The sequence below is a fragment of the Sceloporus undulatus genome, chromosome 4, assembly GCF_019175285.1.
Source record: "Sceloporus undulatus isolate JIND9_A2432 ecotype Alabama chromosome 4, SceUnd_v1.1, whole genome shotgun sequence".
Classification (NCBI taxonomy): domain Eukaryota; kingdom Metazoa; phylum Chordata; class Lepidosauria; order Squamata; family Phrynosomatidae; genus Sceloporus; species Sceloporus undulatus.
Window position 1 is genome coordinate 246,630,752 of NC_056525.1, and position 26,550 is coordinate 246,657,301.

Sequence of the window (26,550 nt, forward strand, 5' to 3'; positions counted from 1 at the left end):
TTATTATTATTATTATTATTATTATTATTATTATTATTATTATTATTATTGGGCCAGAATGCATTCATGTGAATTCGCTAGTTCAGCAAATTTACATGAATTCAGTTTGTGTTTGAACTGACTCCCCATTGCCTGAAAATAGCTTGCCATTGCCCGAATTTGCGTGTGGCAGTCTATCACACAATAACATGAAACCCCATGATTGCATTCGGACTGACTTCCCATTGCCCGAAATTGTGTGTGGTAGTCTATCCCGCAATAACATTAAACTCCATGATTGCATTTGGATTGCCATTGGATTATACTTGCAATTTCCCTTTTCTGATAACGTCCATTGAGTTATGTATAGTTGTGTGATGCCACCTCATTACTTGGGGTTTGGAGCAAGCAATTTTCATGTGAATATTTGCAGATAGAAGCAGAGGATTTGTTTCTTTTAAAACAATGTCTAAATTTCTAAATCTCTATGTTTAAACACACAGAGATACTTGACAATAGCACAGTTTCTGGAGCAGCAGAAAGGTAGCTTGCCCCATTTTATAGCTGGAAGTCCTTCTTTTCTCAGCTTCTGAAGAGGGGATGGTTACACACAATGCAATCCACTTCTGTTTCTTCACTCTCCCACATTTGGTCTCCTTGTAATAGTAGGAAGACAATGAGGACTGACAACAAGGCTTCAAGGATTGGCTTTAACAAATCATCCCTTCCCTGTCCTGAGCTCTTGTCCCTTGTGCATTACTCATGAACTGAGTGGAGTCTCTCACATTCCATTATCTGTCTCTCTTCTCATGTCCTCAGCCTGCGGGCAGATGTTTGGTATTGTATGTGTTCAGGATGTTCTCTCTATTCAGCAATAGCTGCTGTATTCAGTTCCCCCCAGGGAGGCCATCCATCTTCACCAGATATCCTAATCTCCCCCTCCACACACACACACACACTCACACTCATTTTAAAAGTACTCACACAATCAATTTGCCAAGCAGAGTGCATGCACAGACACTGTTATTCTTTGCAAACTATTTGTGGCTTTCAAAAGAGTATTCCAGGAAATCATTGGGTTCATTGTCAGTTCTTGGTCTGAATTCTGTTTGTTAGTCCCAGCTCAAGTCGACCCGCTGAATCAATTGTTCAGTGTTAAGGAAAGACATATGAGTCAATGAGTCTACTGTACTGAGACCTAACAATAGGATTTAGAAACATGAAAAGTTTCTCAGTGAGAAAATGTGTTATGGGAGACAAGCATCTTGACTGATCCATATTGATTATGTTCAGGACATTTTTGTGTGTTTGTTTGGGGCACATGCTTCAAACACCAAATGAAACATGATTTGAGGAAGTCCCAAATCAGGTTTTCTGGGGGTTCTTTAAAGGCTAAGTATCATAGGTTTCTCAAACCACAGTGACCTACATCGAAAAATGGGAGATGTCGCAAGAACCCAGGATGGATGACAAAGGAACTTTCAGCTCAGCTAAATTTTAAACGGAACATGTATAAGAAATGGAAAAATGAGGAAATCACCAAAGAGGAATTCAAACAAATAGCTAGCAAGTGTAGAGATAAGGTCAGAAAAGCCAAAGCACAGAACGAACTCAGGCTTGCTAGAGAGGTTAAGAACAACAAAAAGGGCTTTTTTGGATATGTCCGCAGCAAAAGGAAGAAGAAGGAAACGGTAGGGCCACTACGTGGAGAAGATGGCAAAATGCTAACAGAAGACAGAGAAAAGGCAGAATTACTCAACACCTTCTTTGCCTCAGTCTTCTCAGAAAAGGCAAAGGGTGCTCAACCTGAGGATAATGGAGCAGAGGACAGAATAGGGGAATTTCAGCACAAAATAAGTATAAAGAGATAGTACAGGAATACCTGTTTAACCTAAATGAATTTAAGTCTCCAGGACCAGATGAGCTACATCCAAGGGTATTAAAAGAACTGGCAAATGTAATATCGGAGCCATTGGCAATAATCTTTGAAAACTCCTGCAAAACAGGAGAGATCCCAGCCGACTGGCGGAGGGCAAACGTTGTCCCCATCTTCAAAAAGGGGAAAAAGAGGATCCCAACAATTATCATCCAGTTAGTCTGACATCAATCCCAGGAAAGATTCTGGAGCAGACCATTAAACAGAGAGTCTGTGAACATCTAGAAGCCAATGCCATAATCACAAAAAGTCAACATGGGTTTCAGAGAAACAAGTCATGCCAGACAAATCTAATCTCTTTCTTTGATAAAATTACCAGCTTGGTAGATGAAGGGAATGCTGTGGATATAGTATATCTTGATTTCAGTAAGGCCTTTGACAGGGTTCCCCATGACATTCTCACAAACAAGCTTGTAAAATGTGGGCTGGACAAGGCAACTGTTAAGTGGATTTGTAATTGGTTGACCGGCCGAACCCAAAGGGTGCTCAATAATGGCACCTTTTCATCCTGGAGAGAAGTAACCAGTGGAGTCCCACAGGGCTCTGTCCTTGGCCCAGTACTGTTCAACATCTTTATCAATGACTTGGAGGAAAAAATTGGGGGAATACTTATCAAATTTGCAGATGACACTAAAGTAGGAGCAATAGCTAATACTCCAGAGGACAGGATCAAAATTCAAAATGACCTGAATAGACTAGAAAGCTGGGCCAGAGCTAACAGAATGAACTTCAACAGGGAGAAATGTAAGGTACTGCACTTAGGGCGAAAAAATGAAATGCACAGATATAAGATGGGAGACACCTGGCTTAAGGAGACAACATGTGAAAGGGATCTAGGAGTCCAAGTAGACCACAAGTTGAACATGAGTCAACAGTGTGATGCGGCAGCTAACAAGGCCAATGCGATTTTAGGCTGCATCAATAGAAGTATCGTATCTAGATCCAGGGAAGTAATAGTGCCACTATATTCTGCTCTGGTCAGGCCCCACCTGGAATATTGTGTCCAGTTCTGGGCGCCACAATTCAAAAAGGACATTGAGAAACTGGAGCGTGTCCAAAGGAGGGCGACTAAAATGGTGAAAGGTCTGGAAACCTTGCCCTATGAGGAACGACTCAGGGAGCTGGGGATGTTTAGCCTGGAGAAGAGAAGGTTAAGAGGTGATATGATAGCCCTATTTAAATACTTGAAGGGATGTCATATTGAGGAGGGAGCAAACTTGTTTTCTGCTGCTCCAGAGACTAGGACCCGGAGCAATGGATGCAAGCTACAGGAAAAGAGATTCCACCTCAACATTAGGAGGAATTTCCTGACAGTAAGGGCTGTTCGACAGTGGAATGCACTTCCTCGGAGTGTAGTGGAGTCTCCCTCCTTGGAGGTCTTCAAACAGAGGCTGGATGGCCATCTGTCGACGATGCTTTGATCTGGATTTCCTGCATGGCAGGGGGTTGGACTGGATGGCCCTTGCGGTCTCTTCCAACTCTATGATTCTATGATTCTATGACACTCCCTCACACTGAGAGTGCGTTACACTGTCAAATGGCTCTTATCATCAGGATGTTCTTCCTAATGTTTAGGTGGAACCTCTTTTCCTGCAGCTTGAATTCATTGCTTCATGTCCTAGTCTCTGAAGCAGCAGAAAACAAGCTTGCCTCATTATTATCCCCATTCTCTTCAAATATTTAAACATGGCTATCATGTCATTCTTTACTTTCTTCCCCAGGCTGAAGATACCCAGCTCCTCAAGCTGCTCTCAAAGGGTGAAATGCCTTCCAATCATATGGAAACATTTGCAGCTTCATTTATGTACCATGTTTCTCATATCAGGATAAAAAGGTTCTTGCAGAAACCTGCTCAGTTGTTGATCTCCTCAGAGGCAAAGCAGCTAGCAGCCATTTTAGTCCAGATTAGTGGTTTCCAAAACTCCAGGTGTGTTTTGGACTTCAACTCCCAGAAATCCCAAGCAATGTGGCCAATTGTTAAGAATTCTAAGAGCTTAAGTCCAAAACATCTAGAGGATCAACCAGGCCTTAGAGTGATTCAAGGTGCTAAACTTTAACCCCCAAATAGGTTCAGCCCTTGCATAGCTTAACCAATCTCTGTGTGTGTATCACTCCCCCCCCCCAAAAAAAAATGGGAGTCAAGGACCTAGATGCTGGAGAACTTAGTGATTCCTAGAGAAAACACTTCTCTGGGCATTTTTAGTTGCTCCAGTCTGATTCTATAGTCAACTAGCAGCTGATATTGACCATAGACTCCTAGAGAGGTGTTCTGTCAAGTTTTTTATAAAAGACTTCATATTCTTATTCTTATTAGCACTTTTCCCATTTTCATGGGGGTCTTGTGCCCCAAACCCCGGCAAATGTGGATGGCCAAGTAGGCAGAATAAAGCACATTGGAATCACTGCATTCCTGACTTGGAAGCCACAGGCTGGAGCAGAGGGCAGCCTGGCATCCTTTCCGCAACGGAGCTAACTTTGGGCTAAACCTTTCCCTTTTCACTGACACACACAGACTTTTTATATTGATGGTATTGATCCAGGCCTTTTAAATTGCTTTCTATTTTGCCTTCTTATAGTCTGTTTAGCTGCTTTTATTCATTTCCCCCCCTTTCAGCATGTTTTTATTACACAACACTTATCTTATTTCAAGCCATGCTGGAAGTCTCTAGCTGAACAGCACGGCATTAATTTGAATGAATAAATAAACAAGGGCATGCCCTTTTTTCTGGTTAGCTGTAGAAAAACTTGGGAGGTATTTTTCTTGGGGGGGGGGTATACACTTGAGGAGAAATCCTAACAGTGACATTGGGTGGGTGGTAACCAAAGGTGGCATAACCAAAGGTATGCCAAAAGATCAAGTAGGTCAAATTCTATATATTCAAGAAAAAAGCAAGATGAATAAAAGTTCTACTTGTTTCTGGTGTCCTTACAGAAATATGGCAGCCAGAAGTTCCAAATATGGATATTTTCCAGTTATTACATCTTTGTACTGAAGCTGCATGCAGACACAGCAGGCCTGCTAATGAAAAAGTTTGAAAGCCCACATACAGCTGCCTTGTGGCAGCGGGTTACTATATGCACAAAGGCAACTGATGGTTTCCATGGCAGGGATGTGGTTACTCTATTCCAGGTTTAGCCAAGGCTTTTAAAGCAGCTATCCAAGGGAATGAGCCCTATCCCTAAAACAGATTCAGTGCCATGAGTAGTTCCTTCAACATCCTGAACAGTAAGTTGGAGCAGACACTGGCAACAAGATACCACCCACCACTGTGGACAGGACTAGTGATAAAAGCAAAGTATCTCAGGGTGCTAGAAGTGAGACAGATGCACATTATTTGAAGCATTATGCATTGTGTTTAAATGCCTTTCTAGTGCTTTAAAGTAGCAATAGCAATCAAGTACATTTGTATATTGTTTTGATGTTTCAGTATGACACTATATTTAGCTTGGGATTTACATCTTACACATGTGCAAAATTGAATTGAATAGTTTTGCAACATCCATATTCACTTACCAGCTGCCATAAGATTGCAGTGTGCAGGCATCACTTGTGCAATGCTATTCTCTGAAGACACTAATGTGCCATGACCCAATGTACAGTGAGCACAGATGTGCCTTTGGATGTTCTACAAGGTGCATCCAGACACCAACTAGTAAGTGCCAGGTCAGAATAGGAGTGCCTGACATGTATCAGAAGTGCTCAGTGCACATTAGAAATGCTTGAGGTACATTGGAGCATTCTTGACACTGCCTGAATGCACATCTTTGCATTTCACTAACAAGGTTTCATTGGATTTCTGCAACATTGCTATGGATTAATATAGTGACATAGGATCTCATCTGTGATGTAGGATCTCATCCAGTATCATTTCTGGAGAATCTGAAAAAGTGAGTTATGGGCCAGGAAAAAGTTTTGGGGAAGTACATTGGGCCCTTGGTATCCGCTGGAGTTTCATTCCAGGATGCCCCATGGATATCAAAATCTGTGGATGCTCAAGTCCCATCATATACAGTGTTATAGTAAAATGGTGTCCTTTATATAAAATGGCAATAGCAAGGTTTGCTTTTTGGAATTTAAAATATATATATATATTAAGATGTAGATGCTTAAATCCATGAATGCAGAAACTGTGGATACAGAGGGCTTACTGTATTACTTTTTGCAATCAGATATGGCAAAAAGCTATTTGCAGATATCTGGCACATGATAAATGTATGGCAAAAGAAAAACCAGTGTTTCTTGATTGTGTATCTTTCTTATCACCTAAATGTTTATAAGGGGAGGGAAGAGGAACTACTTCTCCCCTTTAAAAAAAAAACCTCTCACTCCCTGAAACTGCTATTTTCATAGTCAGGGAAGAGATATTTAATTGGTGAGAGGTATGCAATCTTTGGGGCAGGTATCAAATGCTACTTCATGCAGTATGCCTGTTGTCTCTATTCATATCTTATTCCTCCAGCAAAGCTGGGATTCAGATAGGTTACAAGATAAAAAGAAATACAACATGGGTAGCAAACAAGTTAAGTGTAGCATAGTACTAAACTGTCAAGGTCGCCATGAGTCAGGAGTGACTTGAAGACACACAACAACAACACAACACACTGAGAAAACCTTAACCCTAACTCTTTCCCTTATAAAACAACCAGTTTCCCAAAGTATATGATTTTTTTTTAAAAAAAAGAATACATTAACTTGTTGATGAAAAAATAACAAGTAAGTTCCAGAATCTAGGCCCCCTCAAGTGTTCCCACTAAATGTACCCCTGAAGGCAATGAGATAAAGATAAGAGCCTCCTCCAAAGATCTTATAGCTCAAACAGACTCACAAAGCATCACAGAACCATAGAGTCCAACCCCTTCTGCCATGCAGGAAAACACAATCAAGGTACTCCTGACACATTGACACCCAATGTCTGCTTAAAAATCTCCAGAGAAGGAGTGGTTTTTAAACAGAAGCTTGATGGCCATCTGTTGGGAGTGTTTTGATGAGAAGAACCATTCCTTCAGACATCTTGAGCATCAGTTCTATAGTATTTTACAGAGTAAAACAGCACTTTGAACTGTCAAGTGTGCCCCCAAGGTGCCCACCTGAGAGTGCAAGGTGTAAATGAGGCAAGCACACAAACATGGGTCAATGATGTAGAGAGATCTTGTAGCACCTTTGAGACTCACTGAAAGAAAGAAGTTGGCAGTGTGAGCTTTTGTAGACTTCGGTGTACTTCCTCAGGTGCTTTTGACTCCACCAAAAGCACCTGAAGAAGCAGACTGAAGTGTGGGGCAGCTCATGCTGCCAACTTCTTTCTTCCAGTAATTTTCAAAGGTGCTACAAGATTTCTCTGCGTATTGATTCTACAAATGAATACTGCTATATCTGAATTCTACTATGAATGGGTCAGTGAGATAGACACATCCCTCATGTTCACCAAACAGCAAAGACCAGCTTCATCTTTGTGGCAAACATAAGATTGTGGGTTTTTTTTTTCCTGCCTGTTGGTATACAGAACAAGGTGCCAAGTATAGAACAGATGTGGGTGTGTAGACAGCTGTTGATGTGGGTGTGAGCACGAGAAGGTTGTGTGTCTGTTTGTGTCAGAGAAGGATGGTTGTGGGTGGGGTGTGGAAAACACTTGTTTATGACAAGGCCAATGTGTCAGTGTTGGGGCGTTTTGACATTAAGAGCTAGCATCTCTGTGAAAACATTCAGAGACTGGTGTGTGTGACAGAATTGTTGTTGTTGTTGCCAGGACATAAAGTGAGACATGAGGTTTTTGTTTTTGTTTTTTGAGTGGGGGTTTGGAGAGGAAGGCATGTCAGTGTCAGTGAAGGTCTGTGTCAGCTGGATGCATTGTTGTCTGTGGCGCTTATGAAGAAGACCAAGTAGGATCATTTGATAGAGAGACATCCTTGGTGAACCAAGCAGTGAGAGTTCCAGAGGGAGATGCTCCAGGTGTGTGAGAAGACTGTATACATGCAACCCATGTGCATGAGCACATATGTGTGCTGTTTCTGCAAGGCCAAGCTCTTTCTCAGCCTTGCCATCTGGATGGAGGCCTCCATGCTTGGTAATTGGGCTTTCCTCACCCAGAGGAGATGTTCTGAGCTCCTTGGGGAGAGTTTTGAGAGAGTGAGTAGCAGACAGGTAATGGGAAGGTGGGCAGAGGTTCATAGGAAGAAAGCTGAGGTAGGGGAGAAGAAGACTTTCTGGTGTTTTTGGGTCATCTCCAGAGATCACACCATAATTTATGGTGAAGAGGAAAGGCTAGGACATGTTGCACTCTGGACTGAGTGTGAGGGATGCATGGGAAAGATAGTTGGGGTAGGGGAGAAGAAGCCTTTCTGATGTGTGTCTGGGAGTTTCTATGGGTCACACCATAAGTCATGGCTAAGAGGAAAGGGTAGGACATGGGTTGCACTCCTGAGCAGAGTGTAAGAGATGAGGATATTCCAGATGCATAGTGTTTCTCTGTGAGTAACTAAAGGGGTGTCATATATTGGGCAGAGAGGGACATGTGTCTATTGGGGACAGGGGGCTGGATGCTGCTGTGCTGTTTTTTCTGGCAATTTGTTGGTGATGCTTGTTTTCTTCTCTCCCTCCTGTCTTTCTCTCTTTCTCTCCCTGTGTGTGTGTGCCTCTCTCTCTCTCCCTCTGTCTCTCATTGCTCTCTCTGCACTGTGATTCCCCCTCCTCCATCTCTTCACAGACCCTCCTACTCCTCCTCCACCATCACCTCCTCCTCCTCCTCCTCCTTCTCCTCATCTCAGCTTGGTGCCTGGTCCTGGCGTGGCTGCCGAACAGTCCCGGTCGATCCTTTCCGAACTAAATGCCTCTGTGACAGAATCTCTACCTTCGCCATCTTAGCCCAGCTCAGTGCTGAAATGGTAAGTGCTGCCAACCGAGCATCCAGACAATCCATGGAACAAACCCTTGGCATAAGTCAAGGAGGTGTGGAGAGAGAGAAAGAGACAGAGAGACAGAGACAGAGAGAAGCAAAGGAAAATGGTCCAGCGTGTGATGACATTTCAGTGTGGCAGGCAATAGCCAGGCTGGGTGTGCGTGCCGGTGCATGTGTGTATATGCGTGTATGGCCAGGATCCTATCTAGGCAACCATTGTGCGCATATCTGTCTCTCCATCTAGACAGATACTAATAAGCACCATAAGAGTCAAGTGATTTACATGTTGCAAATCTGTGACCTAAATAATAAAGGAGAAAGAGATCAATCAGACCAAGAGCATGACTGCATTGAAACATTATTGTCTTCCTGCGATGATGCTTTTATTTTTCAAAAAAGAAAAAAGATGTCCTTTTGCTTTGATGTTGATTGCTCTGTGGCAGAATCTGACCCCTTCCTCACTAATGTCAAATATAATTTGGCAAAGGGTGATGGAGGCAGGTGGCGAGGTGGGCAGCTCTGTTGCTTGGATTGTATTTTAGGCTCAGGCCTTGAGCTATGAATTTGGATAGAAAAGCTGGAGGTGAAGGGGAAGAGAGGGCCAGGCTGGAACCTACTGGATCCTTCTCAGGAATGTTGTTGGTGCTTTAACTCTTTCTTTGCAGCTGGGTCTCTGATCTCCTGCTTTATCTCCTCTCCAAGCAGCCTTTGTGACTCTTGGGGGTTGTGGTTTTGCCTCTGGTTACTTTGGATGCCTCCTTAAGGGTGCCTCAAAATGGGGTCAAAAAAAGGGCCATGATCTTCTCAGGAAAAGAATCACCTTGGATTGCTCCAGCCAAGTAAAAAGGGGAAACCAAACACATTGTCCTTATTAAATACACTTGGATTGTGGTTATTTGTGGTCCAGCAGTCAAAAGTGGGGCAGAGAGAAGACAGTTTGGTCTGGATGTGAAATACTGGCCATGGGTGAATTGTGTGTGGGCTATGTAAAAGAGAGAAGGAGGGAGGGAGGGAGGGAGGGAGGGAGGGAGGGAGGAAGGAAGGAAGGAAGGAAGGAAGGAAGACAGACTTTATTTGGTTGTATATACCCCCCACCACACCACCACCTTTCAAAGAGCTTTAGCCAGCTTTGCTCCTGTCTTAAGCCCATGGCTCCCCTAGAGTGCTCCTCATTCACAGCTTGGTGCCCATCCTCTTGGGCTTCAGGTCTTGCAAGGCCCTTCCAGTAATGCACTCATTTCCTCTCCCTCCTGGAAGAGTGTAGTTCATCCCAAGAATGGGAGGGTAAAGGAAGATGATGGGGGTGGAGAAAAGGGGTTCCTGGGGAAGGCAGGTTTTCCGAGATGGTTTATTATTAGAAACACTAATGTATTTGGTCCACTAGTTGCCATGGAAACATCTGCACTGAAGTGGCTTTTAAAATGCAGTGTTGTCTACGCTTGCTTGAGCCTGAGGCAGGCCCCAAACCTAACCTTCCCCTGCTTCCTGAGCTGCCAGGCCTAGCGGGATGGGAGAGGTGGGCATGGAATGCAAGTCTTTGGAGAGGCAGTGTTTTCACAAGGGATCAGAAATGATAGTGAAAAGAAGTTCCTGTGAGGGGCTTCGTCCACACGTGGGCATGGTGAAAAAGCTCATGTCTTCTCCTTCACCTTAACTGCTCCTTGGTCTCTTCCTCCTGCCCAACTCATGCCCAGTTCCATGGATGGAAGGATGCATGCATGGAAAGATATTGGTAAGACCCACAGCAAGTTGTACTTTTATACAAATGAACATCATATCTCTGTCCAATTTAAATGGTAATCACCTCTGATCCCCCCCCCTTTCTTACTTCCCTCTACTTGCCTTTGCTTGTGTTCACATGTAACAATAAACTGTGGTTTGCAATAAACCATGGTTCATTCTACCAGGAGCAATCCAACAGCCTTTGCTTTGCATGCACTGCTCTCCCCTTCACTCTGTATATTTATAGCACAGCGATTCCACTATAGCTGCCACAGTTCTATCCTATGGATTCTTGGGATTTGTGCTTTGACGAGGGATGCTTAGAATTCTCAGCCAGAGATCTGTAGTTCCTCATCAAATTTCCCCAAGATCCCATAGGATGCAGCTATGGTAGATACAGGGGATTCATAGTGCTATAATTATGAAGTGTGAATGGAACCCACATCTAGTAAGTGCTTCCATCTATAGGTGCATCTACCCTGTAGAAATAATGCAGTTGGGCACCATTAAGCGCTGTAGCTTCATCTTATGGAACCCTGAGATCTGTAATTTTACAAGGCCTTTAGCCTTCTCTGCCCAAGAGTACTAGTGCCTCACATAATTACAAATCCCAGGATTCTGTAGAATGGACCCACGGCAATTAAAGTGGTGTAAAACTGCATTATTTCTACAGTATAGATGCAGATGCAACCTAGGACTAACCACAGCTTCTTGTAACATCTGAATTTGGAATAATGTAGGGGGTTATCTTAACAACAGCCTGCTGAAACAAAGCAACTTCAAACTATCATTAATTGAAGGTGGCTTGTTTCAACAAACTGTAGTTTAAATGAACCACACTTTAGGCTTTTGACATCACAGTAAACCATACAAGGCCCCAGCAGTTGAAAGGAAGAAAGAATCTGAAAGTCAAAGGTTCATTGCAGATCATTCCCATATTGACAAACCTGTTTACTATTGCATCCAAATGTAGCATCTCTATGGAATCGCTTTGGTGGCTCTACGCTTGGTCAAATTCTGTTAAACAAGTGTTTGTACTATAGTTTTTTTCAGGCTATGTGGCCATTTTCTAGAAGAGTTTATTCCTGACATTTCACCAGCATCTGTGGCTGGCATCATCAGAGAATGCTGACCTGTAAGAGAGTTAGTATATATATCCTGTGTGATCCTGGGTAAGGAGAAGTGATTCCTATGTTAATCTGTGTATTGTTCTGTTGTTGATGGTCAGGCCTCAGGGTGGGAGGATATGCAAAAGAGGATTAGTGTCTGCTAATTGGTGATTCCCAGCAGACAATGATCACATATTAGCAGGCACTAATCCTCTTTTGCATATCCTCCTACCCTGAGGCCTGGGCATCAACAACAGAAGAATACACAGATTAACATGGGAATCACTTCTCCTTACCAGGTCAGCATTCTCTGAAGATGCCAACCACAGATGCCGACGAAACATCAGGAATAAACTCTTCTAGAACATGACCACATAGCCCGAAAACCTATGAGCACTGGTTAGGAGGTTCACTGAGTGTGATCCTGAGTGGTAAGTGCACACTTGTTGCACATGTGTTTGCCCAAGCAGGGACGTAGCCAGGGGGGGGGGGGTCCTTGGGGTCCGGACCCCCTCTTCTGTTAGATACAATGAAAGGTGTGTGCCGCTGCGCCATCGCACCCAAGCCCCATTATAATGGTGGCACTTAGTCTGGATCCCCCCTTCCCAAAATCCTGGCTACGTCCCTGGCCCAAGGGTGAAATCTGATGTTACAGCATAGCTACAATTGTATAATTTTATTCTATCCAGGTGGTAAGATCTCATCTTCTGGCTCTCCTGTTCTTGATTTTGAAAGCACATTGCTTACCACTCCAGAAATCTTGTACTATCCTGTAATCAGACAAATTCCCCTTATTTTGTTCTAGTTGTCATGTACCTTCAAGATGACTTATAAAAACCTTATTATAGGGTGTTTCTGGCAAGTTTTATACCAAAGGGGTTTGCCATCACCATCCTCTAACGCTGGGAGAGTATGACTTGCCTAAGATCATTCAATGGGTTTCCATAGATGAGTGAAGAATCAATCCCTGATCTCCTTGAGTCCTAACCCAGTAGTCATAGAATCATAAAGTTGGAAGAGGCCCCAAGGACCATCCAGTCCAACCCTATTCTGCCATGCAGGAAAACATGCTCAGAGCAATCCCAAGAAATAGTCATCCAGCCTCTGTTTAAAAACCTCCAAAGATGGATACTCTACCACACTACAAGTCAGTATATCCCACCAGCAAGAGATTCTTTCTAATGTTGAGGTGGAATCTTTTTTCCTTTACTTTGAATCCATTGCTCTGTATCCTAATCACTGGAGCAGCAGGAAGCAAGCTTGCTCTGTCGTCAATATGACATCCTTTCAAATACTTAAACATGATTATCATGTCCATCTCTTCCCCAGGCTAAACACAACCAGCTCCTTAAACTGCTCCTCATAAGGCATGGTTTCCAGACCTTTCACCATTTTGGTTGTCCTTTTCTGGACATGTTCAGAGTACAACACCCTGCTGTCTCTATACCCATAGTATTGCCCTATATCTGATCTAATTAATGTATTCTCCTCAACAGAAGACAATCAAACATGTTTTATTGGGACTAGAAATACATGGATTAGCTTTCTCCACCATGTCCTTCAGTAGCTCAGGTTACTTGGAACCACAGAGAGGTCCTTGCCTCTAGGGCCAAGGTCAGTCAAATGTGTTTGTTTGAGGTCATAGATCCCTCCAAACTCCTTGCATTGCTATTTTTCTGGACAACGAAGTGTGAGTTGTCCGCCACAGACCCCTTTCACACTTCATAATTGTATCACTTTCATCACACTTTAACTGGCATGGCAACATCATATAGAATCCTGGGTTTTGTAGTTTGGTGAAACATTAAAGCACCCTGGGAAAGTTTTTGAAATACTTCACAAAATTACATGTTCCAGGAGAGAACATACACAGGACAGAAACATTAAAATCATATCAAATACTTCTTTTTCATAACTTGCAACTACTTCTGGGTCTTTTGTTTGGGGGTGGAGTTGGAACGTTTGGCAATATATGTGTCCTTCAGAGCATCTTGGAGCAAAAAATGAACCTTTGGATCAATCACTATTGCACAATACTGCTCTATTACAAATGTGGTACTGATTCACGCAATCTGTTTCTTAGAAGGGCTGCAAAGAGGGCTGTTGAAGTGTGGATTTGAGAATGGACTATATGAAGCATAACTTGGGTTTGCAAATATGCCCATCAAGTACCTTTACTTGGGATATAGGATCACGTGTTTGCAGGTTCTTATTGTTGGGATCTTCTTTGTAAAGAGGTTAGTGATTTTGGTCTGTGTATGTTACTTGATCAAGATGATTAGGAAAACAATTGATCAATTTGGAATGACTTGCTGTAGTTTTTGTCAAACTTTGGAAGCCATTTTCAAAACAATAAGGGGACTTTGAACCTTCAGTATGTTAGAGCTACGTTGAAGTTGAGCAGATTCTTGTTGATGTCTTACACATGTGTAAATTCCCCAAAAGAAACTATTGTCTAAAATGGAATGGCTATATTCAGTTCAGAGTCTGTAAAGCAGGGTTGAACATGCTCATACAAAGTTGCACATTACACATGGCTACACTATGGACCCTGTGACTGAATGTACATGGATATTCATGTGCATTTAGTTGTACATTCAGTTGCAGATTTGGTGGCTTGGTCCAGTTTTGCAACGCTACCATTCAACACAAAGGTTTTGTCATGAAATTAATTTATAACACTGCATGGGGAGAATTAGAATTGTGCAATGACTTTGGTTAATCTGCTGTTTGGAGAAAACAAGAGACTTGAATGAGACAAATTGTGATCAGCATTCTAGTCCTCATTTATTTCTTGTTTCAGCCATTGATTTCATGATTGTTGTGATTCAGAAAGAGATCAATATGGGACAAGAATCAGATAATGGTGCCCTGCTTCTCATTCTCAGAAGAAGTCTTAGAGAAGCTCTGTCCTACCGTGATCAATTTTTGCAGGAAAAAGAGAGAGGCCCTTCTTGGTCGCTGCTTCTAGGCTCCTGAAATCTAAGACAGGGAAAAAGAAGGGAGCAGATGAGCTTCATCTCTATTTTCTTTCTGCTGGTTGGCAAAGGCATTTTAATACAGTCAGGCTTTTAGTTTATACACAGACTTAGTTGCTGGAGTAAATGCGAATAGGGTGGGTGCTGTTTATTTTATTGATGCATTTTTTAATTGACGGGCTTTATGCTCCCATTACAATTTTCCATTTTATCTCTATTTTATTATTAACTTTCCTGAGCTCTATTAGTGTGAAGGGGAGGCTGTCAAGTTAATGCATACATAAATGTTTCATTAGTGGAGGAAGCAGCAACTAGGAATGCTCTTGATCTTCTTGAGAATTCTGCATAGAAGTGTGAGCTCCTATTCCTTATCTTTCCCCGATTCTCATTATGTTCCCTTTACACTTCATGGACATCCCTGGAGCAGCTCCACTCATGTAATTGTGCATCTTCACTTTAAATGCTTTGAGCAGCTGCACAGAGATAGAAGCAACTGATATTTCTCATGTTAACATGTTGGTGAATCTGATCTGAATTTTAGTATGACTTTAAACAATCTATTTGCTGAAGGTATGATGGGGAAGTTTTCAGACCAAACTTTAAAGGTGATGTCCAAAATGCCTAAATACCTAAAGCTGCCAGTTCCTCTATGATCTTGAAAGCCAAGTAGGGTCAGCCCTGAATAGTACTTGGATGGGAGATCACCAACAAATACTGGGTGCTGTAGGCTAAAATTCAGCGGCAAGAACTGGCAAAACCATTTCTGAGGTCACCTGCTGACTTATGGTAACCCCATGGATTTTATGGGGTTTTCTTAGGCAAGGAATTCTCAGAGGTGGTTTTGCCAGTTCCTTCTTTCAGTCCTGTCCTAACCAATTAAAAACTACATTGCCTGAAAATCATGCTGGAAAAAACTATTGGGAAAGTAGTGTTGGAGGACTTTGAGGGACTGACAGGGTCTTCAGGGGGCACAAACTTAGGGTCCACAGGGTGAATGTAACCCCTGCCCTGGCATAACCAATAATGAGATGCTGGGAAAGTGCAGAATGAGGCAAGCCTGTTGACTGTTGGATTGAAAGTGGATTCCCTGCATAGTCTTAATAACAAAGTTTTAGTTTATGAAGAATATAGGTAGTTGCCCTATGGGCTGTTTAGGCCATTTGCTAATCCACCCACATATTGCGTATTCAAAGGGCAAGGAATTGGTCACCCTCTAGACACTGCTGAACTACAATCCCCATCATCCCTCTATGGACAGGATCCAACATGTATTCCCAAATTCTCACACTGACAGATGTGAGCAGATAGGTCTGATAAAATGTTTGAAAAGTGAGAAGAGTTGTTATTTTTTTAAAGCACATATTTCAAATGTGTTTCACAATAAACATTGCCCAAACATGCTTTAGTTAATGAGGGCTGGAAGATATGCAAGCAATGCTTTTGCTGTGTCGTATCTTCAAGTCATTTCTGACATATGGCAACCCTAATGCAAACCTATCATGGGGTTTTCTTGGCAAGTTTCTTCAGCGGGGGTTTGCCATTGACATCATTGCATTGCCATGCAAGCAACATGCCCAAGTTTAAAAGGAAAAAGACTGGACACAGAAGTGGGAAATGGGGAAGATCCAGATGTGGAGTTTATTGATCAGGGATGGAAAAGTCCCCTGGAAAGGGGGAAAGTTTTCACCCTTGTGCACCACCGATGGTGGGAAGAACTGACACATCACCAATGAGAAGGAAGTGACGTTGTGTCACTTCTGATTCCTTCCTGGAGCCAATTTTGTGAGATTTTTCAGTGGTTTTGCACAGAGCTGAAAATCATTAGAGGGCTATATAAGCAAATCACCACATCTGGAGATGGCTTGTGAAATTATGTTCAGGCCCCAAATTGCCAACTTTCTTTTTTTAAAAAAAAATGGGTAGTCCAACTTTGGGGATTGATCAGAACACATTGGGTAAAATTTAGTTGAAATGTGGTTGGTATTCTTATCTTGACAAAAACGTAATGATGTGAATTAATAAAATAATAATAAAACTTTATTTATATACCACTTTTCCGAAATGATCAAAGTGGTTCACATCATTAAATAACTATTACAATACAGAATAAAATAGACAATTTAAAAAACATCATATAAACAGTCTTGAATATCTTAATCTAATCGCAGTCCATCATCTTGAGGTAGCTTCTGTGTGGAGATAGTTTTCGCTAAAAAGAGTCAGGAGGGTATGCTAAACGGAAGAGATGAGTTTTCAAGGATTTCTTGAACACATCCAAGGTGGAACTAAGGCGGATCTCTTCCGGGAGTTTGTTCCAGCAATTCGGAACTGCCGCTGTAAAAGTTCTTTGGTGAGTTGTATCTAGTCTCACCTTAGGGTACTCCAATATGTACTTCCCTGATGTTCTGAGAGTGGGAGGCGGATTGTGTAGGGAGAGGCGTTCTCTCAAGTAACTCGGGCCCAAGCCATATAGGGCTTTATAGGTAATAACCAACACTTTGTACTGAGCCTGGAAGAGCTTTCTTTGGGAAAATCTTGAGAATTGATTAATTGATTGGTATGAGAGTTCATTTGATTGAAATGGGAGTCCCAGGGTGCATGCACACTGTAGAAATAATGCAGTTTGACACCACTTTAACTGCCATGGCTCCATCCTACAGAATTCTAGGATTTGTAGCTTTGTGGGGCACCAATAGAAAAGGCTAAAGACTTTGTAAAACTACCAATCCCAGGATTCCATAGGATGGAGCTCCAGCACTTAAAGTGGTGTCAAACTGCATTATTTCTAGCGTGTACATGCATCCCCACTTACTGTGTACTATTTAATACAGCAAAGAAATGGATAGTAGTAAACTGCCTTACTTAGATGAGTATCTTTAAAAAAAAACTTTTAGAATTTTCCAAGCGGTGGTATCTAAAGGTATGTTTTTAAAAAATAAAAACAATATTATTCATAATATTCAGAACAAGGTTTCAGTAAGCGCAAAGAATTACTTTGCTTTTAAATAGTGCTACTCAGAAATCAAAGCATCGCTATAACCCTAAAAGGCACCATGCAAAAATGCATACACATATAAACACACATACATATGATTTAATGTTTTTCCTACTTTTCTATATGTGGTTTGGATAGCCAAGTAAATTTCACTGATGGTGCAGTCCTATGTTTACTCAGAAGTAAGTTGTGTAGGTTTTATGCACCCTCAGATACTAGCACAATCTTTGGTCACTTTCAGTGAGATACGATTTCCCATTCTTAAATCATTGACTAGCTACTACAAGCATTTCCAGATGGATGGAGGGATGGATGGATAGATAGATAGATAGACAGACAGACAGATCTGACAGCCAGATGCCGATGGAAAGTAAATTGATTAAAAGCTATGTTTTGGGGAAACTGCCTGCAAAAGCAAGAGCACAATATCCTCTTTCCAAATCTAATCTGTCAGACTCCACTCATCCCTAAATACTACTACAATAGAGATGACACTGTCTATTTGCAGTTCTGCTGAATAGGCAGCAATGCAAACCTTGAAGCGATATTGTAGCTTCAACTCCTTTTATCTACAATCAAAACTTTCATCCCTTTTTTCTTTACTGTTCACCAGTCACTCTCTCTCTCTCTGTGTGTGTGTGTGTGTGTGTGTGTGTGTGTGTGTCTGCAATAGGTGCCCAAGAAAGCTATTTTTGTCTCAACAGAATATTTAGTGGATGTGATTAGTGGCCACTGAAAGCTTCCGTCCAAGTGGTGTGGCGACTCCTTTTGAGATGTTGGTCCCTACTATAAACTGAGCTGTCAGAAGTGCTGAACCTAGTTTGTGGACCAGAGCCTTGGATAGCTCCTAAAACATGTGCCTAAACTTAGAGTTGGATTCATTGTTTCATTGACATGAAAATCCCTGGATGCCGCTGGACTTGATTCAAGAGTCTATAGGATGTTCATTAGAGTCATCATGGATTTAGTTTATGCAGTGTGTATGTGTATATGTATGTGTGTTTGGGGAAACATATCACACCACTCTTAGTGTTGCCTGCTTATTTCCCCACAAGTATGGGGGATTTATTTATTAATGTATTAGGATTATGTCATACTCTTCATCCAAGGAAAATGGATGGGGTCTACCCCAGGACTAGGAAGAGTGTGACCCTTGGGCTGCATATTTTGGCTCTATAGCTGCTTTTATGGTCTGATTTTCCTGAACTGCTCTTTTTCTGACCAGAAAGTGAACTGTCCCTCCAGGCGAGCAATTGAAATTTTTAAACATGTTGTACAGTTAGATATCAAGCCATTATAAATGCCTGTTTTAATACTTCTGGACACTTCTGGATTGGGGGGGGGGGTTGCATATGGTTTTTGCATTCCTCCCAGTCTTTGTGGCCCCTAGACCCACCAAAGTTGCCCCCCCCTTGATTTACTCCATATCATCTTAATAGGAACCTAGTAAATTCACGTGGACCTATTGGAAGCTGATCCCAACCAGCCAAAAGCCCTTTGTTTAAGGTTCACCTGCAAGGTTCATAGTAGTGTAGTGCTGAAGGGGGAACAGAGTGTGTACAGGCATGCTGTCCAAGCACTTAGTTGTGTTAGCAAAGAAAACATGAATGTTGCTGCAGAGGAAAAAAAAAACATTTTCTGTAGATGCAATACACACACACACATGGCTTGAATCTTCTTGGTATTCTAGATGTATGTAAATTCCTGTACATGTGCATTTGTACTTTATTTTGCCCATGGCATAATATCCATATTTCATTCATAGTTGTGTAACCACATGTGGTTGTGCAATCTTGGATGGTGTATAAATATTCTCCACTTTGTTTTCAATTTATCACTTGCTTCTCTGGGATTATGGAACCAGCCATTGCCCATTCCCCATTGCACCAGGGGACAATTAGGAACCACATGAGCAGATGCACAAGCAGTTGTACAATGTGGACATTTGGCAGAAAAGTGCAAAAGCACAACCACCATTTAATCATGTGAACCTAGATTTAGAATACACAAGCATGATGTGGGACCTTTGCCCCTGTGTCAGGGAGTTTGCACAGAATAAGGACATTATCACATCAGCTTCATATTTCATGGCAATCCTATTATGAAAGGAAATAGGGACATACCACTTTGGAAAAGTATGTTATCACACCTTTCTTCTTTCCCATGACTGCATTACCTGGAGGGTGTGATGAGCCTCTTCACTTCAATTATGTAATTACAGCCACCATTGCATTTGCCATGAAGAAATGTGCCAGGAAAACCCCATTGTAATTTTGCCTTAAGGTTGCCATAAGTCAGAAATGACTTGAAGGCACACAGCAACAACAAATACAAACACAGCAAAGTTTGTCTCTTTGATTTTAAATGGCAGGCATGGAGTTAGCCTGCTTTGGAATTGCTAGTGAGAGAGAAGAGGAGAATCAGGCCCATCTTGCCACATGACTGCTGTAAGGCGAAAATTGAAGTGAAAAGTCTTTTTACACTATAATAGTTGTGTGATAATAGTGAGATTGGGAGTTCATTGATGGGTTTTGCCTATCAATGCAAAGGTTCATTACAGTAAGAGAGCGTCAGCAGGATGGACATGGCATCAGATAAATACAGTCCGTCCTTGCCTTACGCGGGGGATCCATTCTGGATCCCGCCGCGTAAGGCGAATTCCGCCTATGCTTGAGCCCCATTGGAAACAATGGGGCTCGTGCGCGGTGGCGCGGCGGCGTGGGGTGCAACGGGCGCGCGTGCACATTCAATTGAATGGGACGCACCGCCCCTTATGCCCTGCGCGCACCCCACGGATTGAGCGCGTATGCTCAAGGCCGCGTATGGTGCGCCCGCGTATGGCGCGGCCACACTGTACTGGCCAAATACACTTTTATCCTGTTAAAATTCTGCTTCTTAGCTTCATGGACTAAAGTCTTAAGTCTTGACGTGGACTTTTTAGCAGCAGGGGGAAAATTGGTTAAATTATCTGTTCTCACCTACAAGTAGAAAATGAATGAAGATTTATATCCTTAGTTCCAACCAAATAAGCCGTTGCAAACTAATCTCAAATTCAGAGCAGTTGGCTGTAAGCCAAACGTAGGCAGCCTATATTTTGTAAGATCAGGTGGAGAAACTTGCAGTGTGTTTGGAGTTCCCAAAGCAAAATAGCTTTGCAGCTGTTCATCAGCAACTGAGGATCATTCCCAGAGCTCATTTGCATTGCTAAAAACCTGGTTCAGCCTTCTAGTCTCCAGTGTGTTACCTCTGATTCTGCATGGGCCAGATTTCAGTACATCACAATGTTTCTCCCAATTGTGTGTGTGTGTGTGTGTGTGTGTGTGTGTGTGTGGAAGGGTGTTGGCAGAATATTGGCAGTGAAGCTATTTTCCTGCTTCTGAATTTTAGAGGTCAATGTATGATTTGGGAGGATGGGGAGAACTTACCATAGAGTTTGAATGCTCTATTGATCTGGTGGTTGCTATATAGGATTTACCAAGGACTTAATTCTGAGGTGCTGGGTGAGGCACAGCATAAAAAATAGCCATTGAAGGGACACTCCTTGGAATTGAAAATGCTGATCACAACTGACCAGAGCTTTGAAAAACTGAATCATCCCCCTTCCCTTAACCTACAACTCACTGTAAATATTGCTGAAATGGCCCACATGTGTTGGAACCCTGTGAATTCAGACACAGACTGAGAATAGGGGATTTGGGACTAGTGATGTCTTTAACACCCTTTCCGAGTGTGTCTATTACTGCACTGTGGAAGTAAGGAAATAGCTCCATTTAAATTTCACAACTGTTGAAAGTGGAGTGTCTCTAGTTTACAATTTTGGGGACTACGATATCAAAGAATGTATTCAGACATGGTTAAAAACTGCCTGGGGGGGGGGACTGCAACTTCTTGTTTAATTGGCTACACTGACTGGGGATTCTGGGAATTATCATCCAAGCCTCTGGGGATTAGGATAATCTCCTTAAATAAATCACGTTGTCACACAAATTATAGCCAATGCTGTTTCTGTTTGTCAAAAGGACAACGTTCTTTTTTACTCCAAAGCTGTAGTAATTTACAGTTAATTGGATGCACAGCAAAATACTCCAAGTCCTCCTGAGGCCCACATCTAGAATTGGAAGAGACCACAAGAACCATCCAACCCATCCCCCTGTCATGTAGGAATTAAGGTACTCCCAACAGATGACATACGTCCTCAAGGTGCATCTACACTATGGAAATAATGAAGTTTGACACCACTTTAATAGACATGGTGCCATAACATAGAATCCCAGGTTTGGTAGTTTCGCAAGCCAGCAGCTTGCAAAATTACAAACCCCAGGATTCCACAGGATGGAGCTACAGTACTTACAGTGGTGTCAAACTATGATTTCTACAGTATAGATGTGCCCTCCGTTTAAAAACCTCCAAAGATTAAGAGTCCAGCACACTCCAAGGCAGTGTATTCCAATGTCAAACAGCCCTTACTGTCAGGAACTTCTTCCTAACGTTTAGGTGGAATCTCTTTTCCTGTAGTTTACATCCATTGCTCCGTCGCCTAATCTCTGGAGTAGCAGAAAACAAGCTTGCTCCTTCTTCCATATGGCATCCTTTCAAATATTTAAACATGACTATAATGTTGCCTCTTAACCTTCTCTTCTCCAGGCTAAACATATCCAGCTCCCTAAACTGTTCCTCATAGGTTTTCAGCCCTTTGCAGTGACCTTAACAAAGTGAGTTACAATGCATCAGTTAGATTTACACCATCATCACTCCTTAACAAGATGCCAGCTATTGTCTTTTTGATGGGTCGGGCAGATGGTGCACATTAAATCCTTTTGCTGAAGAAAGAAGTGGAGGACTTGTTGCTATAGGACTGCTTCATATCTATTATCTCATCTGGAACACTTCTCCTCTTAATCACTCACACACACACACACACACACACACACACACATATATATATTCCACATGGGAGAGAATGAAGGGTTAGCTTTATGTTTCTGAGGTCCTTGATGGAAAGCAACTTCAATTAGCCCTTCTCTTAATACAGAGGAAAATGTGGTCCATGGGTCTTATACTGTTCCCAGTCCCCTTTTTGATCCTGAGTGCCCCCAGCACTCCTCCACAAGCCCCCAAATTCCCCATTTCCATTTTTTATGCTGTGTTTCAACCCCCAGATCACCAAAAGTGTCTCAAAGTGCTGCAAGAAAAGACCTTTTTCTACTGACAGCCAGTGTTAAAATATTAATTCAGTTTTGATATCGTTATCAAAACAGGAATAGAAACCTGTTAATTACTATTAGTTTTGTTTTCTTATTCAGCAAGGAGAAAACTACAGAAAACATGTACCCTTCCATGTGAGGATGATACAGGCAAAGAAAACAGGTATTCCTATACCTCTGTGGTGCTTTTCTTAAGTGTTTCCCCAACTGCTTCCTTTCAAGAGTATTTATTTAAATTCAAAATCCTTGAAAAAGAGCAAAAAGTATTCTTTCAAACAGGAGCCCATCTTCAAAGTGACTGGAGAAAGGCTTCCAAGAAGGATTTAAGCCAATCCTGGATCACTTGACACTGTAAAAATAGGTTTAAAAAGATGTGTCGAGTGTTCTGCTTTTCTACTAACACTTTTTAGAGAAAAGTGATGCACAACCAGAATGAGATATTGAGGCACACTTGTGCTCATCTCTGTCTTCCATGTTATCAACAGGCTTGGTAACCAATCAATGAAATTATGAGACCACGCACAAAGCTTGGATGGAAATATGGGCCATTTTATTTAACTATCCTTATTTATTTCTTCCTTGGGATGTGCAAAGGGGATGTGCACTCTTGGGACGCGCAACCTAGTGGAAGAAGTGCTGCGACAGGTGGTCTCTATAAGACCTCCTCCCCAGCTTTTCCTTAGCCTCTGACAGAACACAAAAGCTGGGTTGCCCTCCAGTTGGCCATTTACTGAATGGACAACCTGAGGATCCAGCCCCCATGTCACATGACCTCTAGTAACTACTAAAACCTCAAGCCAGCCCCATGGAGAGCCACTTTCCCCAGCGCTGGATCATAGAACAGGCAGTTCCTGAATCCTATTCTCCACCAAATGCTTGCCATATGTGCTCACCAGACTCTTACTTTCTCCCCCCGACAAACTACTTGTCAAGTGACCAATAATTTTTAGACACTACCATGTGCCAGATCACCAGATCACTTATCAATAGTATCAATAGGCCAAAAAAATGTAAAGGGGAAAAAATATCTATCTAGTCCCAAAGCAACTAGAGATTTTATACTGTGACAGAGGTGGGAGAGTGGCCCAATGAAAAAGCCAGAAAGAAAGAGAAGAGCGGCAGCCCGGGTTTAATACCTCCGTCTCAGCCCCCTATTTTCCCAGTGTCATGGTGCATGCACATGATGTGTTTTATTGTGGCTTCTGCTCATTGGAGCGGCCAGGAAAGCATTTCTTCCACCCGTCGCACTAAACAGCATTGGGGAGAAACCAGATTCCCCTAAAATCCCTGGCTAGCATTGTAGTTCTGGAGCTGCAGAACCATGTTTTCAAGTAATGTGCTTGTCCTTCCAGTCAGTTGATTGAAATTCCACCTCCACCCGAGGCAGGATGCCTTTAACATCTTTGCAGAGAGCAGTCAGGGCTTTTTGGTCTACTCGGTACTTCTCTCCACATTGATTAATGCACCCCAGTAGTAATTAGCTTACTAGGCTGTCAACTTGTCAGACCACATTGATTTCATTCAGGCCTTGTTATTTTCTCCTCCCTCTGGCAATTTCACCCCAGCAGCAACCTTTGCTCCTGACAATTTGGCAGCAGGCCCTCCTCTTTAAGAGAGGTGGGAAGCAGAGCTGGGTCACTTAACATTGCTGGAGGTGGGGAGGGATGTAATTCTTCCCTAACTTTCTTCTTGAAGGAAGCCACAAGTAATTTTAGCCATTTCCTTAGCACCGTGGAAAAAGGGTTTGGGAAGGACACAGTTTTCAAAGCCTTTTCACAATTTTGGACGTTTTCTGCACAAAATTCAACATTTTCTCTGTAAGAAACAGCATGTTTTGCCCAGAAAACAATATTTTTGCATACAAATATTATTTCCTGCACAAAAAATGCTTTTTCCTAGACAAATCAATCATTTGCAAATTGTGTACAGAATAGGTTTTGAATTGTGAAGATTCCAACAAATCCAGAATTAATCTTGTCTTTATGTGAGTATGTAAAGGGGGGGGGGGGTAATTTTAAAAAAATATTTTCAACTATTCTTTGTATTCCTAGATGTATCACTGGATGCATTCTGGGGCACCTGTTGCTGCTGCTGCTGCTGTTGTTTTCCGTTGGATATTAAAAACCCGGGGTACAAGATTGGGATAAAAAAGAACAAATCATAGTACCCAGAATGCACTGTATATCAATGCATGAAAAATGTATTCATATTTTCATCAATGTTGATAGATTATCTACCAACAGATGTTCCAACTATTTCATTTCATCTCATTTTGTCTTATTTATATCCAGCTGACTAGATGACCCAACTGACTTACTGCATATTTCAGTTTCATCATAAGTCCAATACATTTGTGTGGTCTTTTTTTTCCTTTTTGAGTCACATGCAACTTTAGTGGTGTCTTTGGCATCACTTCTTGCCCACAGTTCATTGATAAAAGTGACAATAGAACATATTTGGCTGAGATCCTACAACATGGAGAGGTTATGCTGCGTTGTGGTATACCATCTCATTACAGAATGATAGCATTGAACCACCTATGTGCATTATGTATTGATGTGCTGTGCACAGTGTGCAGCCATGTGCAACTAAGACTTCAGTACACAATGGGCAACAAGTCACAGTGTACAACAATGTGCAATTGCCTTTGTTTCCTTCAGCTGAATAAGGCCATTATGCATCAGCCCAAATGTCCACCTGCTTGCATAAGGGAAGACACCAACAGGATGATAGCTATTGTGTTCAAGAAGCTAACCAGTGTTCTCAAGATTTTGGGGGATATGTATCAGCACCAAGGATAGTTCCTTTAATATTCCTACTAAAACCCACAGTGACTTTAGAAACCTGCTGATATCAGAGCTGCCAGCCCCTTCTGGTCAAAGATAACATAACAATTGAAAGGTGTCTATCTTCAGCTCTTAAATTTCATATTCTAAGCCCTTATCAATTCTGGTTCTTATTTGGCAGTTCACTTTCCCTAAAGCTACCATTTCCACTTGGTATTTTCTAACCCTGCTTTCTAGGTGCATTTTCTCCTTTTAAAAAAATTACAATAAAGGGCAAGCATACAGTCTGTTGTTTGGATAGCATTCCACACTTCATTGACAGCTGGTTCCCAACAAGGTTGACATTTCTCACAGGATCAACACAAGCTGGGATCCTTTCCCCTCCCTTGCATGCATCCTCCATCCCAGCCCCCTCTCTCTCTTTCTTGCTCTCCACTTTGCCTTTTGATGATGAAGCCACAACTGCACTCAAGTATCATGAATGCTGTTGGAATGGAGACCTTTTTGGGTTGGCCCATAAAGCTTAGAAAGAGTCATTAGGCACCTCTGATAAACAATCACATTAACCAACAAGAAACAGTGCATCTTTAGACCCCAATGGTTGAGCCAGGGCATTGCCGGAAGGTTGAAAATGTTCCCTTTTGCATTGAAATCCCCAGAATCCCCCCGCCAGCATAGCAACTGAACATGATGTCCAGTGACTGTAATGATTTGGAGATTCTGGGAGCTATAGTCTCCAAAAGTGTTTCTTCCACATGATGATATTTCTGTGCAATTTTTTTTTGTAAATCTGTCTCATCCTGTTTTTCTCAGACAGTCTGCTTTTGTATTGTTGTTTTTTAGTAAACACAACAACTTCCACCAAGATATGTATTTTGAACATGTTTTTATCTCTCAGAATGCCTGGTCCTAAATATAGTTCCTCTCCAAACATGCTTTCATCTTTTC

General features: G+C 42.1%; 1 protein-coding gene across 2 annotated transcripts in view; it reads left to right on the forward strand.

Moving 5' to 3' along the window:
• LOC121929579 (adhesion G protein-coupled receptor B1-like) overlaps positions 1-26,550 on the forward strand; it is a 222,386-nt gene that overhangs the window by 60,001 nt on the left and 135,835 nt on the right. For both annotated transcript variants that reach the window (XM_042465272.1, XM_042465273.1), the window contains exon 9: positions 8,617-8,794. In XM_042465272.1, coding sequence (XP_042321206.1) covers positions 8,617-8,794 — 178 coding nt within the window. The remainder of the gene's footprint in view (positions 1-8,616; positions 8,795-26,550) is intronic.